The 17,647-nt window shown below is 43.9% G+C and overlaps 1 protein-coding gene across 3 annotated transcripts in view; it reads right to left on the bottom strand.

Moving 5' to 3' along the window:
- The window catches only part of SCLY (selenocysteine lyase), a 69,383-nt gene extending 51,863 nt beyond the window's left edge, over positions 1 to 17,520 (bottom strand). The window contains exons 1-5 of one of the 3 annotated variants that reach the window (XM_085898663.1): positions 17,379 to 17,520; positions 13,834 to 13,948; positions 12,214 to 12,323; positions 10,703 to 10,803; positions 6,177 to 6,336 (exon numbers count right to left, since the gene is read on the bottom strand). In XM_085898663.1, the coding sequence (XP_085754789.1) occupies positions 6,177 to 6,336; positions 10,703 to 10,803; positions 12,214 to 12,323; positions 13,834 to 13,856 (394 nt within the window). In that variant the 5' untranslated portion in view covers positions 13,857 to 13,948; positions 17,379 to 17,520. Of the gene's footprint in view, positions 1 to 6,176; positions 6,337 to 10,702; positions 10,804 to 12,213; positions 12,324 to 13,833; positions 13,949 to 17,221 lie in introns of all 3 variants that reach the window. The other 2 variants (XM_085898662.1, XM_085898664.1) reach the window with 2 other exon arrangements.
- Positions 17,521 to 17,647: the final 127 nt, after the last annotated feature.

Here is a 17,647-nt window from a genome sequence, read left to right as displayed (position 1 = left end):
ACGATATTCTTAAGGTGGGGGAAGGGGGTGTTTTCATTGTATTTACACTGTCATGTGTATTCATTGATATAATTATATTTTCAACATCTCCCGGTAAGTTGACTTCAATAAAAGTTTTATTCCATTGTTATGAGTCCTCTACCGGTTTCACCGGAGGGTCTATAGGTTTGCCCTCCGTCTGTCTGTCTGTCCGTCCAACCTGTGGTTTTTCAAACTTTTTTTTCCCTTTTTAATTACTTCGGCGCAGTGAGGTGTTTTTAATTACATCGTGGTGGTGAGGAGTTTTTAATTAAATCATGGGGGTGAGGAGTTTTAATTACATCGTGGCAGTGAGGAGTTTTTAATAAAATCATGGGGGTGGGGAGTTTTAATTACATCGTGGCAGGAAGGAGTTTATAATTACATCACGGGGGTGGGGAGTTTTAATTACATCGTGGCAGTGAGAAGTTTTTAATTAAATCATGGGGGTGGGGAGTTTTAATTACATCGTGGCAGTGAGAAGTTTTTAATTAAATCATGGGGGTGAGGAGTTTTAATTACGTCGTGGCGGTGAGGAGTTTTTAATTAAATCAAGGGGGTGGGTGTGGTGTAGTCATGCCCACGGGGAGGGGCATGATGATGATGCATGATGGGCGTGATGGTGGAGGAGTGGCCGTGGGGTTCGGCGAGGGATATGAGGTGTGCACGCCGTCTGAGGTGTCGTAGTAATACTGGAGTCGGCCGGCTCGTGAGTGTACCGCGTACGGAATAAAGGAGAGCCGCGGGCACAGTACGCCCGCGCTCGCACTCGTGCAACACAGCCCGGCTCGACTGTTCCTCCGCTTCGTGTCTGCCTGCTAAGTATCTCCCAGTACAGTACAGTACAGTGGGGAGTTTTAATTACATCGTCGCAGTGAGGAGTTTTTAATTACATCATGGGGGTGGGGAGTTTTAATTACATCGTGGCAGTGAGGAGTTTATAATTACATCATGGGGGTGGGGAGATTACATCGTGGCAGTGAGGAGTTTATAATTACATCATGGGGGTGGGGAGTTTTAATTACATCGTGGCAGTGAGGAGTTTATAATTACATCATGGGGGTGGGGAGTTTTAATTACATCGTGGCAGTGAGGAGTTTTTAATTAAATCATGGGGATGAGGAGTTTTTAATTACATCGTGGCAGTGAGGAGTTTATCATTACATCGTGGCAGTGAGGAGTTTTAATTACATCGTGGCAGTGAGGAGTTTTTAATTAAATCATGGGGATGAGGAGTTTTTAATTACATTGTGGCAGTGAGGAGTTTATTATTACATCGTGGCAGTGAGGAGTTTTAATTACATCGTGGCAGTGAGGAGTTTTTAATTAAATCATGGGGATGAGGAGTTTTTAATTACATTGTGGCAGTGAGGAGTTTATAATTACATCATGGGGGTGGGGAGTTTTAATTACATCGTGGCAGTGAGGAGTTTTTAATTAAATCATGGGGGTGAGGAGTTTTAATTACATTGTTGCAGTGAAGAGTTTTTAATTAAATCATGGGGGTGGGGAGTTTTAATTACATCGTGGCAGGAAGGAGTTTATAATTACATCACGGGGGTGGGGAGTTTTAATTACATCGTGGCAGTGAGAAGTTTTTAATTAAATCATGGGGGTGAGGAGTTTTAATTACGTCGTGGCGGTGAGGAGTTTTAATTACGTCGTGGCGGTGAGGAGTTTTTAATTAAATCAAGGGGGTGGGGAGTTTTAATTACATCGTCGCAGTGAGGAGTTTTTAATTACATCATGGGGGTGGGGAGTTTTAATTACATCGTGGCAGTGAGGAGTTTATAATTACATCATGGGGGTGGGGAGTTTTAATTACATCGTGGCAGTGAGGAGTTTATAATTACATCATGGGGGTGGGGAGTTTTAATTACATCGTGGCAGTGAGGAGTTTATAATTACATCACGGGGGTGGGGAGTTTTAATTACATCGTGGCAGTGAGGAGTTTTGAATTAAATCATGGGGGTGAGGAGTTTTAATTACATCGTTGCAGTGAGGAGTTTTTAATTACATCGTTGCAGTGAGGAGTTTTTAATTAAATCATGGGGGTGGGGAGTTTTAATTACATCGTGGCAGGAAGGAGTTTATAATTACATCACGGGGGTGGGGAGTTTTAATTACATCGTGGCAGTGAGAAGTTTTTAATTAAATCATGGGGGTGAGGAGTTTTAATTACGTCGTGGCGGTGAGGAGTTTTAATTACGTCGTGGCGGTGAGGAGTTTTAATTACGTCGTGGCGGTGAGGTGTTTTTAATTAAATCAAGGGGGTGGGGAGTTTTAATTACATCGTCGCAGTGAGGAGTTTTTAATTACATCATGGGGGTGGGGAGTTTTAATTACATCATGGGGGTGGGGAGTTTTAATTACATCATGGCAGTAAGGAGTTTATAATTACATCACGGGGGTGGGGAGTTTTAATTACATCGTGGCAGTGAGGAGTTTTTAATTAAATCATGGGGGTGGGGAGTTTTAATTACGTCGTGGCGGTGAGGAGTTTTAATTACGTCGTGGCGGTGAGGAGTTTTAATTACGTCGTGGCGGTGAGGAGTTTTTAATTAAATCAAGGGGGTGGGGAGTTTTAATTACATCGTCGCAGTGAGGAGTTATTAATTACATCATGGGGGTGGGGAGTTTTAATTACATCGTGGCAGTGAGGAGTTTATAATTACATCATGGGGGTGGGGAGATTACATCGTGGCAGTGAGGAGTTTATAATTACATCATGGGGGTGGGGAGTTTTAATTACATCGTGGCAGTGAGGAGTTTTTAATTACATCGTGGCAGTGAGTAGTTTATAATTACATCATGGGGGTGGGGAGTTTTAATTACATTGTGGCAGTGAGGAGTTTTTCATTAAATCATGGGGATGAGGAGTTTTTAATTACATCGTAGCAGTAAGGAGTTTATAATTACATCATGGGGGTGAGAAGTTTTTAATTACTTTGTGGTGGTGAGGAATTTTTCATTACATCATGCTGGTGAAGAATTTTTAATTATGTCGTGGAATGAGGAATTTTGAATTACGTGGTGGTGAGGGGTTTAAAATTACGTGGTGGTGAGAGGTTTTGAATTACGTGGTGGTGAGGGGTTTAAAATCAGGTGGTGGTGAGAGGTTTTGAATTACGTGGTGGTGAGGGGTTTTGACTGGCATGGTGGGGAGATGTTTTGACTGGCGTGGTGGGGAGATGTTTTGACTGGCGTGGTGGGGAGATGTTTTGACTGGCGTGGTGGGGAGATGTTTTGACTGGCGTGGTGGGGAGATGCTTTGACTGGCGTGGTGGGGAGGTGCTTTGACGGGTGTGGTGGGGAGGTGCTTTGACTGGCGTGGTGGGGAGGTGCTTTGACTGGCGTGGTGGGGAGGTGCTTTGACTGGCGTGGTGGGGAGGTGCTTTGACTGGCGTGGTGGGGAGGTGCTTTGACTGGCGTGGTGGGGAGGTGCTTTGACTGGCGTGGTGGGGAGGTGCTTTGACTGGCGTGGTGGGGAGGTGCTTTGACTGGCGTGGTGGGGAGGTGCTTTGACTGGCGTGGTGGGGAGGTGCTTTGACTGGCGTGGTGGGGAGGTGCTTTGACTGGCGTGGTGGGGAGGTGCTTTGACTGGCGTGGTGGGGAGGTGCTTTGACTGGCGTGGTGGGGAGGTGCTTTGACTGGCGTGGTGGGGAGGTGCTTTGACTGGCGTGGTGGGGAGGTGCTTTGACTGGCGTGGTGGGGAGGTGCTTTGACTGGCGTGGTGGGGAGGTGCTTTGACTGGCGTGGTGGGGAGGTGCTTTGACTGGCGTGGTGGGGAGGTGCTTTGACTGGCGTGGTGGGGAGGTGCTTTGACTGGCGTGGTGGGGAGGTGCTTTGACTGGCGTGGTGGGGAGGTGCTTTGACTGGCGTGGTGGGGAGGTGCTTTGACTGGCGTGGTGGGGAGGTGCTTTGACTGGCGTGGTGGGGAGGTGCTTTGACTGGCGTGGTGGTGAGGTGTTTTGAATTTGGTGGTGGTGAGGTGTTTGGACTGGTGTGGTGGGGAGGTGTTCAGATTTACGGGGTGGTGAGGGGGTTCTGAATGGGGTGGTGGTGAGGGGGCTTTGAATTACGTGGTGGTGTAGGGGGTCGGAATTACATGGCGCTTTGGATTTTTGACCATTGTGGGGGTGAGGTGTTTTGTCTACATGGTGGTGAGGGGTTTTGAATAATGTGGTGGTGTAGGGGGTTTGAATTACGTGGCGGTTAGGATTTTTGACCATCGTGGGGGTGAGGTGTTTTGTCTACATGGTGGTGAGGGGTTTTGAATAATGTGGTGGTGTAGGGGGTTTGAATTACGTGGCGGTTAGGATTTTTGACCATCGGTGGGGTGAGGGGTTTTGTCTTCATGGTGGTGACGAGTTTTGTCTACATGGTGGTGCGGAGTTTTGAATTTGAATAATGATTCCAGTGAAGATTTTGAATAATCTTCACTCAAATCTAATCGTCGTGGTTACAAACCTAACCTGTCCATCAAGTTTCGTCCGAATCCGTCCATACCTTTTTGAGATATCGTGCTATATATCGTTTTTGGCCCGATCCCTCAATGGTGAAGAATCACTTTAAAAATTCCAGTGTCCGGTTTCGGATCTTCACCACAACCTAATCGTTTCATCACTGTTAAACACCAAAACTGTCCACAAAATTGCGTCTGACTCCGTCTACAACTTTTTGAGATATCCTGTTCACAGACAGAGACAGACAGACAGCGGGTTGAAATCCATGTTGAAAACATAACCTCCACCCACTTTCGGTGGTGGAGGTGACAATCATAGATTGACAACCACAGCGCATGCTTTTATTTGGCCAAATGGTCTCCTCCTACACTGAAGTTCATTGTAAGAGAATTTGTGTTATATTTTTCTTCGTATTATATTATTATTATTATTACCTCCACCACTGAAGGTGAAGGAGGTTATGTTTTCACCCCTTTGTGTCTGTTTTTCCTTACGAAATCTTTAGATTTCGTAAGTATATTGATGACTTCCGTCCTCTGTTTGTCCGTTTGTTACTTACGAAATATAAAGATTTTGTAAGTATATTGATGACTTCCGTTTCTGTTTGTTTGTTTGTTTGTTTGTAGGCACGATAACTCGAGGACGGAAGAAGCTACCAATGTCAAATGACACGTGATTCAGGAGGGTGATGGCTAGTGCTGATTAGATTTTGGTCAAAATCGGTCAAAGGTCAAGGTCACAGTGAGGTCAAACATCCAAAACATTCGATTTTTGATTGTTTGGTACAGAATCATCGTAGAAACTTCTGGTTTGCGTCGCTACTTTCTCTAGAGACAGCTTTTATTAGACAAGGTCAGAGGTCAAGTTGACGATTTCGTAAGTACCAGTCTATGACTGCTTGTTTGATTGTTTGGCTGTTTGTTTGTATACAGGATATCTCAAAAAGTTGTGGACGGATTCAGAGGAAAATTTGTGGACAGGTTCAGTGTGTGGCAAGGAAGGAACCGATTTGATTTTGGTGAAGATCCAGATCCGGATCCAGCTACGAGAATTTTAAAGTGATTCTTCACCATTGAGAGATGAGACTCAAAAACGATATTTAGCATGATATCTCAAAAATGTATTGGGCTCAATATGTTCTTGTGGATTATTCATTACGGGATGGAGGTGTGCGCTCTCTCGAGTGCCCTTCTAGTTATAATATGTTTCCAGGGGGAAGCAGTTCATATTTATGTCCATCTCCATTTAACACCCTGAAGAGGTGGGGTGTGGTAAATTGAGAATAATTACGTGATATCCTCATATCCTGTGGGACATCCAATAACCTGCTTGTTTATGGGATGAATATGATTGCTTCAGTTCAGTCACATGTAACTTTTCCATTCTTTGCACTTATCAACAAAAGGTTTTGTTTTTACATTAATAGCAATGACACTCATTATATTTTATTCCCTTTTTTCTTTCCTCCTGTCATGATAATCATGCATTACACAACCAAAGCAAACATCAGTATCATGGACCATGCCCCTTGAAATCCTCAATCCATGTTGAAAATTTCAAATGCTGAAAGTTATAGTTTGGTTCAATAGCCCTCCTATCACTGAATATAATAGCATAAAATGAGGTTGTTGTAGCTGTGGGTGCAACATGAGTCTTCTTGTATATAAAATAAATAAATAAAAACTTCACACCTGCTTTGCCCTCCTCCACAAAATGCTTGGCTGTCAGGCACACTGAGTCATGCTCAACTGTGGTGGTGATGATATGTGGTCGGAGCTGATACTGATCCTCGGCCAATCCATTTGTCGCCCAAAAATGCTTTACAGCAGTGTGGAACACCAATCCATTGGCCTTCAAAATGAGCAAACGACGAGTGTGATTTTTTTTTTTGACTCCTACAGTACATACTAACAAAGAGCAAGTCCTTTTTTGTACATATGATCTCGGGTCATGGAATAGTGAGGCGACAGAAGGCAAAAAGGCGACATACTGACATTGGGGAAGTAGCGTAAAATGTGGATGCAACAATCAAGGATGAACACATGATAAAAAAAAAATGAGAGAAAGGATGGGAGGAAACATGGCAACCTGCAAGTAGGAGAGTTGAGTTACCTAGGGTTAATGAGAGTAGAAAGGATTGTAGGTAAGGGTGGGGGATGACTTAAGATTGTGCTGCACCGCCTGCTTGAAAGTCCTGGAAGGAACGGTGGATTAAATCATTTCATGGAGGCAGTTCCACAAACTGGAGAAATGAGGAACAAAAAAGTTGAGGTGTGAAGCAATCTGGGATTTTAGAAGTTGAGCCAGAAGGGGGGTTACTGGAAGGACAGGTGCATCCTAGAAGAGATTGGTGGGGGGGGGGAGTGAGGGATGTTCAGAGGACTGAAAGAACATAGAGCTATACCGGAGGAGAGGCAGTAAAAACAGAGACTGTGGATTTGTTTTCTGGTTTGTTTCCTTTTGTTTCATTGCCTTTTGCAACAAATTAAATGGCCCAAGTACATTTTTTTTTGAATCCTAAAAAATTTCAAGCCAACTGAACATTTTGTACATTAGAAAAAGGGGAGCTTTTTCGCCATAAGAAAAAACCAACAACAAAAGGTGCCGAAATATCCGATGTGAACGCTTTGCCAGAGTTAGACAGGTTACCCCTACTCAACTGTTCATCGAAGAGACCGTCACCAACGCAGCTTGCTGTAAATAACATTCTTCTCTCTTTTAATTTGTACATCAGCTTTGTGCAAGATGGAAGCAAACCACATGATCGACTACTATACATAAGTTGACAAATGAAAAGTCACATTGGGTGGTTTCTAGAAAGTCGATCATTGATTTCAAATGGTTGTAAACGGTCATTTTTTTTTGTAAGTACACAATGTATTTTTTTTTACTGGTCACTACATTGTGTAGTAAATGTTGACATTTGAAAATGGTGATCCATGCACAACATCTGGCCATGTAAGACAGTTTTTCCACGTTCAGGGTCATCTTGTTTTAAGTTTACAATGTAAATGTGGAACAAGTCAACGGAATCAATGCAAGAAGCAAAACAAATAAATACACTGTAAAAGTGTCATTTTTTGCATTCCATCAATTGTCACACATTTTGTGCTACAACGGAGAAGCACGTATTTAACGATGTGCAATTTGTTTTTTAACCTTTTTTAGAGATAACAGTACCAGCTCACACAATGAATGCATGTGCCACATGCATAGCCTACAGTTGCCAGTCGTGCCAACATGAGTAGCAAGCAACACGCCTGGCCAGCATGTGTCGTTGTGTAGTACTACTGTACTGTACTGTACTGTACTGTACTGTACTTCAGCATCCACATTTCAACGTAAAATATGCTTTGTTATTTGAAGCAGATTTCAAAAGCGGATGGACGTCAATGTTTCCCGAAAACTGCAAGCTTGGTTAAAGCTGTCTGTGTTGCTAATGAGGAAATATTGAAAGCTAGTATATGGCAAAAGTCTCGTACCATCTTGTGGAGACAGCGATGCCAAGGCCAGAGATAGGGATTAATAAAATTATTCAATTCCCTGAGAGACCGTGAATTGAGTAATCTCTGAATTCAATTAAATATAAATTTGACAAGCTTTCCAGCACTTTCGGTAATATTTTGCAAATCCGTATTTCATTTGCTCCATATGATTTACACCAGGTTTGTAAACCTTAGTTTATTATAAAGTGTGATGTAATGCCAGTTTCTCTCTTAAGGCCCGGTCACACCTTGACGTTTTATCCAACGTATGCCGATTTTTGAATTTTTTTTCTAAAACGCTGGCACACGTTGAATACGTTATGGGTAAGTTTTGATAACATTGAGAGCACGCTGAAAAACACTGCCATACGTCGTTGTACGCTGGCTTTAAACGTTGTACTTTTTGGTTGTCCTCAAATTTTTTCATGCTTGAAATTTCACGACGTATGCCGACGTATGACTCACACGTTCCGCTACGCTGGCCACAAGTTGTATGCACGGTCTGCGATCGTTGACAGACGTCAACACATGCTACTTGTAAGTTAATCACAAGTTGAGACACGCCGAGGTAATGTTTACCGTACCCGAAACTTATTTCTAACCTATGATTAACGTGTTGTTGGCACGTTACGCGATCGTTGCCACACGTCGACAGACGTTACTTTTAAGTTACTCATAGGCTGAAAGACGTCGGTATAATGGATCGTCCTTGCGTCAGCGTCCACCGCCACGGCCAGGACACTTATTTGCAGCATTCTTCAAACTTTTCTTCGGCATGACGAGGATGTTCACACTTCAATGTCTAGCTTGGCTATGATTCCAATTGTCCATCGGCAGCGTCTATTTAAAATAGTCGAGTTTGAGCGTTTTAACACGTTCAGAAGAAACGCTTCAAATTTCAAAACCCCAGCGTCAAAAAACAAAGGCGAGTGACAGCAATTTAAATCGTTCATTGTAAACAATGAAAATAGCTGAGTGGTACCGTTTAAAAGTCGTTGAGTGTAAAAAAAAATCCAATTGTTGAGCGCAAGCGTCTACTTTCAATAGTGGAAATGCAGCCATTTAAATCGTTGAGTGGCAGCCTATGAATAGCAAACCCTACGTCACCGGCAAAGATAAACTGCCGCACGATATGGATAAGTTAGGCTATCGTTGGGCATCGTTTGTGAACGCCGGCTTCACGATAATTATTCATTGGTATATCGTATCTATAAGTAATCAAAGCGCTCTATGCACATTATTAGTTCATTGTGCATTTGTCCAACCCATTATGAATAGATCTAAATCGTAAAAACAAGCTATAGCTCATTGTTGAAAAAGCCCCATAAAAAATTAGCCGCGAAGAACTTCGAAGAATGGTGAAAAGATGTCTCCTACCCGTGGACACGCGGACGCAAGGACGATCCATCATAACCCACACCCTCCCCCTCACACTCACCTACTACTGCCAACATGAACAAACTACTACTACTACTACTACTAATACTAATACTGATACTGATACTGCTGACATGGACATCGACTCAAAAAGGACTCGAAAACACTGTTGGGTTCCCCTTTTATGAGCAGCATTTTTATATACCAATTCCCAAAACCGCTGGGAACACGTCTTTATATGGCAGTTGTAAGCTAGAAACACATTAATTTTTTTTTTTTGTCGACCGGAAGACGTCATTGGAATACGTCTACATACGTCGATGTGTGTTGGGACTACGTAAAGAATTGGTTCAAAGCACGTCAAACATAAGTTAGAAATAAGTTTTGCGTAAAAAAGACATTACCGCGACGTGTTTCGACTTCTGAGTAGCTTATAAGTAGCCTTTGTGGACGTTTGTAAGCGTCCACATATCGTGTGTAAAACTTATCCCCATTGCATGTGGAACGTGTGTCATACGCCGAGTACGTCCAAAAATTTTGAACATGTTTAAAATTTCTTGACGTATTCTACTTACTACGACGTATGATAGCGTACTTTAGCGTTCTACTCACGTATACCAAACTTACTCATACCGTATTCGACGTGCCCCAACGTTTTAGACACATTTTTCTTAGGTTGGCATACGCTGGCAAGATCGCCAAGGTGTGACCGCGATGTTGACACTTCCATTTCTATGGCAGTTATGATTCGAATCGTTGTGCGTCAGCCTTTTAATAGGCTACGTCACGACATCGTCGGCGATGCGTGCAACGCGCTATGCCTGAGTTAGACTATCGTTGGGCATCGGTTGTGTAGGCCGACAACAGGTTCAGCATTCGTTGGTATAAGTTATCTATAACACAACGAAACGTTCTGTGTCCATTACCAATGCGTTATACATAAGACCAAGTCGCTATGAATACGTCCGAATCTTTAAAAAAAAACATCAAAAGTTCAATGTAAGCCAGCGTTTTACATACATTTTAATACGTTGCCATCGCTGGCTAAAACGTCAAGGTGTGACCAGGCCTTTAAGTTCTGGTTACACTGCTAGTTATTTTCTCCCTTTGTTTATATTCACCGGGGTTTCACAGGGTTAACATTGTTGAAGATTGTCATGTGTCTCGAGACCACTCCACAAATAAAAAATGTGTGAACAGGTTTTCATGTCGCTGAGCTCGAAAATTTCATCATGTGAATATTTCCACCTCTACAGTCGTTTGTGTCTCTATTGAAGCTTGTGCTGCTTTGGGCATGTTAAAGCAAGCAAACAGATTTAATTGAAGGTTTCATCATCAGATTGTACGGTACAAACCTCAGTGCCTCCAGAAGTGAATATAATATCTGCAGGAGATGCCCCAATCATTTGTGCCACTTGCTGTCTGGCCTTGCCAACAAGCTCATTTGCCTTCCTTCCTGGGGAAAAAAATTCAAAACAGCAAAAATTTGCATACTTTAACAAATCCCACTTCAATAAACAACCCAATATTCAGAAAATCAAATGAGACTCCAAACACTACATTGGAGTCATTCGACAGAAGCAGAATGAGCAAAGAGCAAATATGGAGTCATCAGGAGGAACCTGGATAGGATTCGGGTTTCAGTTGCTACTCCTCTACACTCAAACCCATCCAGGTGGAGCCAAGTGAGGCTTACAGAAAATTTCTTTTTTTTTTTTAAATTGAAGAATCCACTTCAATTACAGATAGATCAAGAAAGAGAAATTAAGAATAAAACAGAGATAAAAGAGAGGAAAATGAACAAAAATAAAATATAAAGCAAGAATTAGCACGAATAAAGAGAAATGTGAAAAACTAGAAAGAAGTGTGAAAGGAAGAAAGATCAAAGATATCGGGAAGAACCCGCATACTGAAAGATTTAACCAGTTACTCCCAAAGGTTCACATGCACCAACAGGTGTAAGCTTCCTCAGGGATATTAAAAACATGGAATCGCAAAGTAGAGTATTTGCAAGGTAATTAAGGCACAGGTAACAGCGAGTTGTTTCATTGTATAAATCTCTATAGCACATCCCAGCGCCGCCATCTATTGCAGGTTGTGTTAATTGATCGATTACCTCTCTTGGCACACGATGGCATATATTCTCTTCCAAAGATAATGGGAATGTTTAACGTCCACAACCTAAATAAAACTGGGAGAAGCAGTCTTGATGGTCTCATTTAAATGACAGAACACTCCAAGGTGGCACTCTCTTGACAGGTGATATATTGGCAGCATGGCATGGCCCTCCGAAAGAGGCGACACAAGCCAGTAGCCGGGTGCTGGGAAAGCTTGGATGAATGCTCTTTTTAAGTTCGTATCCTGATTTATTCAGAAAGATTGTATTAAAAAATGCTAATTAAAGTTCACCAACTAAAAACGACTCCAACAATATGCAGTTGGTAAGTAAAATCCTCACGGCCAAGGATATATAAGAAATGAAACCGAAGACCAAGAAGGAACCCGAAGAAGTAAAGAGCAAAGGAGTCATCAGGAAGAACCTGGATAGGATTCGGGTTTCAGCCGCTACTCCACTACCCTCAAACCCATCCAGGCGCAGCCAAGTGAGCCTCACAGAAAAAAAACAAATTTCGGTGCAGGAGGATGCCAATCGGCCCATCATGCCTGCGCTGAAACAATCCGAGAAACCATCACCCAACCACACAGACACTACCTACAAGTCCTGTCAATATCCCTGTGTCCCTCTATCGCTAATGCATCCAGGTACCGATCTAAGTTGATAAAACCTGTGACTCATCTCCATCCTGATAATTCCATAATCACTTATTAGTTATTATGAAATAAGTTCCCGCAGAGTACTTCTAACCTGTTGAGTATGCGCTGCTTGGATTCCCCCAGGCCTCCTGCAGTGCCTGCAAGATGACATCTTGAACTGCTTTCTCGACAGGAGTTGTGGCATTGTAATCCAAGTACACCCTAATGTAGTACATTGCAAGCAATAATAACTATCGTTATCAATATACAGAATACAGAGAGAAATATCAAAGTATCTCCATCCGTGACATGCCATTTGTACACGTTTTGCTTTCTTTGGAGTCGAGTGTTTTTGTCATGAAATGTTCATTCTCTCAACAGCATGCACCACTGATACATGAACAGAAATCAAAGACGAAACGTTAGAACCACCCAACTCAGAAAAACATAGCAGATAATAGGGGAACATATGGTGGAGACTGTGGTTACAAAATTTATCCTTATACCATCGAAGTACTATATCAGGATAAGGTTCAAGAAAAGGAAGGATGGAATATGTTGGGAGGTTGAGGAATTTGATGTGTTTGGTGTTGGAGGGAGAGAGGGAGGTGTAAAAAAGGTGAAGGTTTGGAAAAGATTAAGAGGAGACAAAGGGCAGGTATGGAGTAGCAGGAATGGTTTAACACCTTTTCACATTCATAATATGTAGATGACTCATCATGCAAGAGAATTTGAAACAATATCACTGTACGCATGAAGATTGGAAAAATACATAAATCAATAAAACCGTACAGCATACGATATTGTAGTTATTATATATATCGGCTCTATCCAGGGATACCTAACAGAAGCCCATGGTAAAAAATACCGCGTTATGAAAAAAAAGCAGCCTTTTTATTGTTGCGCTGGTTGAAAGAGCTCAAAAATCGGAGGTTATATATTTCTTAACAGGAATATTTTTTTTCAGCTCCAAGAGTGACCAATGTTACCGATACACCTCTGTCTGTTACCTGTACACTTACCCGGGTTCCCGGGTTCAATTTTATTGTCTGATTGAAAAAAAACACAAATACAATTTTCCTGGAGGTTTGAATTAATTCGATTCAGTTGTTACTTAATTTTTTTTCTCTCCGAGGAGTGTTTCCATGTTTCAGGATGGGACAGTCAGACCTCGATAGTCACTGTTCTGTAATTCGAGGCCCCCGCATATTCATGGTACATGAAATGTGACCCATTTCTACAGTTGTGTCCCTGCACATCATATATTCATAGTTTTTCACGGGCGTATTTGTGGGTTTTTTCTGACCTGCTTCATGTATTCGCAGATTTTCTGACCTGCCTTTACATGTTTTTCCATATGCTTCAGGTATTCAGGGTTTTTCACGGGATTTTTCATTTTGTCTTATGAATCACGAACCGCCAGGAATGAATCCCCCCTTTTCCCATCGAAACAATGCCCAGACATTCCAGAATTTTTCAGGAACCTATCCCCCGCGAATGTCGTAGTCCGACTGTATATAAATATAGAGAAGCATTGTGTTTATGTAAATAAAATGTTAAAATGCAGGGTTTTTGCATGATGGTTGCACATCAAATATAACATGTTACGGTTCGATTTAATTCCAACCACAGTGTCAATCATTCGCAACAACCACTGGCAGATGATGATTTAATTTAAGTCGTTCTTGTTTACAGGTATCTTTTAACAATGACAATGAAAGGGAGATTTCACGTTTCTTCAATTGGTGTCTCCATGGTGCAGCACAGGTAGTTCGGCAGTGTCGATCCTCAATCAAATCAGGTCGATGTCGATGAAACACCCCTCGCAGCACAAAACATGGCTTCCTCTGAAAAAGCACAAACACCAAGGTACTCACAATGTGATTAAAGACAACCTGAAGGCCATTTTGCCCATTATGCCTTGGGTAGGTACAGACCACACGGTGCTCCCACCCAATGCAAAGAATGGCAATCACCCAGGTAACACCAAATAGACAATGTGGTCAAAATACTAGTACACGTTGGCTGACCCTTTACAAAAAGACACCATAACATGGTCTTTAACGTTCACAGCCATAATACAGACGGAACAGCCAGCTTGATGTCCACATCTGATGAATCGATAGCACTGCATCGAAACAATCAAGCTCCCAACTGAACTAGTCAGGTCAGGTCAGGTATGGGAGCATGCGCCAGAGCAGCACATCGCTGCGTCCACTTTCTACCAGTACTCCAGGGGCCTCAGTCTGGCCATCCCCCAGGCAGATGCATCGACATCCCAATCTCCTTGAGATGTCGATCAACCTGCTGCAACCACGAGGCACGTGGTCGGCCCATTGGGCTCCCCCACTCACGAGGCTCCCTCGCTGAGAGAATCTGATGAGCAGGATCAGGGTCAGGAAAACGAGCCACAAGTCCATACAGCCACAGCTGACGCTCATGGACTATGCAGGTAACAAATCTCATTTGAGTCTCTCTCAGCAACCGCTCGTTGGACACAAAGTCTGACCAGCAGGTCAGGTATGGGAGTATGTGCCAGAACAGCGCGTCGCTGCGTCCACTTTCTGTCGGTACTCCAGGGGCCTCCGTCTGGCCATCTCCCAGGCAGATGCCAGGCCCATCCCCATCTCCTTGAGATGATGGTCAACCTGTTGCAACCATGAGGCACGTGGTCGGCCCACTGGCCTCCTCCACTCATGAGACTCCCTCGCTGAGAGAATCTGGTGAGCAGGATCAGCGTCAGGAAAACGAGCCACATGTCCATACAGCCGCAACTGACGCTCACGGACGATGCAGGTAACAAATCTCATCCGAGTCTCTCTCAGCAACCGCTCAGCAACCGTTACGGGCAGTGCAACACTTCATTATCCAGTGAATTCATAACTCCCCAGGCCCAACCCAGACATCTATTGACCTCTGACTCACAGCCAGCAGAGACATGAATTTCACTGCCAAAGTAAGTGAATCTCTCCACGACCTCAACATCCTCACCACAAAGAGGCACAGACAGGACAGCAGCATCCAAGATGTCATTGAAAGCCTGGATCTTAGTTTTGACCCAGGAAACCCGTTATCCCAGCGGCTCTGACTCCTCATTCAGCACCTCGAGGGCCCCCCAAAGGATATCTAAAGTCTCCGCAAAGATGACTGCATCGTCTGCAAAATCAAGGTCCGAGATCTTGACATTCCCAAACGATGCACCGCAGCTTGATCTCTCCGACATCCTCCCTAAAATCCAGTCCATACAAGTGCTAAAAAGTGTGGGGGCCAGTCCACACCCCTGACGAACTCCAGTAACAACTGGAAATAAGTTAGAGATGGTACCACCACATCTCACAGCACTTTCAGTACTAGAGTACAGTTCAGACATCAGATCGATCAGTTTTGGTGGCACTCCACGAAGGCCAAGAATCATCCAGAGGGCATCACAATTCACTGAATCAAACGCTTTACAGAGATCAACATAGGCTGCAAGCAGCCCCTGCCGAAACTCCCGTCTGCGTTCGGTGAGGACACGAAGAGCAAGGATACGGTCAATCTTTGACCTCTTTGGTGTAAAGCCTGACTGCTCTGGACGCTGGTGCTCAAGCAGATGGTGGCGAACCCTATCAAGAATTATCCGAGCAAAGACCTTGCCCGGCACTGAAAGCAGCGTCACCCCTCGGTAGTTGTTGCATTCTTGGCGATCACCCGTCCCTTTCCAGAGAGGGACAACAAGGCCCCTCTTCCAGTCAGTTGAGATGATGTCTGTGTTCCAGGCAGAGCACAAAACTGCATGCAATGACACGAGTGCAGCATTTCCACCAGCCTTGAGAAGTTCAGCATGGATGCCACAGATCCCTGGAGCTTCACCCCATTTCAACCGGTTCACCGCAGCCTGTGTTTACACAAGCAAAGGTGGACCACAGTTGATTGGAGGGTCAGCAACAGGGATTGTAACACCACTGACGTCCAACTCGACAGCTGGTGGATCAGCCTGGTAAAGCCACTCAAAAGTAACCAGCCCAGCGGGCCTTCACTTCAGACTCCTCTGTCAAGAGCCTACCACTCTCTGCTCGAACTGCAGTGCTCCGAGGGCTGGGCTTGGATGAACGTAATGCGCGAATTCCCCTGTAAGCGGGATGAGAATCACTTGTCCACAGGTGATGCTCTACCCCCTCACAGATTTCTCGCACATAGGCCTCCTTGTCCACCCTCAGTGCATGTATAGTTTTACGCCTCAGCTCCCTGAACAGCTCAGCTCTGCCATTCAGCCTGGCCCTGCGACTCTGGTTGATGGTATCCAGTGTCCATTGAGACAAAATTCTTCTTTGCTCTGCGGTGAGTTCCAAGACATCCACCGGCAACATCAAGGACGGTGGTCTTGAAGGCGCTCCACAACTCTTCAGGACCTCCCAAAGCACCCAGACCCCCCCCCAACCCAAATGTCCACTCAGCCTGTTTGCAAACTCTTCAGCTACCCTCTCATCGCTGAGCTTGGCAACATCCAGCCTCGGCTGGGATGGTACCATTCTCCTGGATTTAAGGTGCAGCTTTAGAGTTGCTACAACAAGCCTGTGGTCAGTATTGAGGAACTGAGCACTCCGGTAGACCCTGCAGTTCTGGATCATCCTCCAACGACCATCAACGAGGACATGGTCAATCTCCTTTGCCACACCGCCAGCGTTGGAATACCAATCCAGCGATGAGCTTGTGGATGCTGAAACCACGAACCAGCCACCCTAAGTCCATGACTTCTTGCAAAGTCAAGGAACTTAGTGCCATTCTGGTTCATAGTTCCTGACCCATGGGGACCAACACACACCTCATAACCATCCCTATCAGTTCCAGTCGATGCATTGAAATCCCCCAAGACTAGAAGTGTATCTCGTCTGGGGCACTGATCAACCTGAACTAACAAACCAGATTGAATAGATCGGTCTCCATGGGCTTCATGTAGCGGTTAAAGACCAGATGGACATTTAAAGTTCTTGAGAAGGTAGTCATCCTTACATACGCCCGATGATAATTTGAACGCGAGAATCACGACTCAAAAAGGAATACTACGGTACGTGAGCACGAGTTAGCCGGCTTAATGTCTACTCAGAGAGACAGAGCGTTTCACGACGCGGTGGCACCACCTGGTAGTCCGCGGGACACTCGGGCTCTACTCAGGCTGAGAGAAAAAAAAATAAACCAATTCACATGAAACGTTTGTTCGTTTCATTCATCCGAGGGCCACGAACTTTCCGATCTTTTGCGCTGCTTCTGATGCGATTTCAAATCGAATCTCCTGACCTGAAGTCGAGCCGATCACAACTCGCGGATATATCGGTGAAGGACCCGTGATGGTGAAGAATTGGAAAACAATCGTTCCGCGACGAACGGAATAAATGGAGACAACAACGAATCACTACTTCAAGTCAACATAAAATTAAAATTAAAATTAAAATTAAAATTAAAATTAAAATTAAAACAACAACAACAACAACAACAACGAATCACGACTTCAAGTTCACATGAAATTAAAACAACAACAACAACAACAACAACAACAAATCACTACT

The sequence above is a fragment of the Eptatretus burgeri genome, chromosome 10 (assembly GCF_056783735.1).
Source record: "Eptatretus burgeri isolate ZD-2024b chromosome 10, Ebu_testis_v1, whole genome shotgun sequence".
Lineage (NCBI taxonomy): Eukaryota > Metazoa > Chordata > Myxini > Myxiniformes > Myxinidae > Eptatretus > Eptatretus burgeri.
This window is presented reverse-complemented; position numbering and strand designations above follow the sequence as displayed.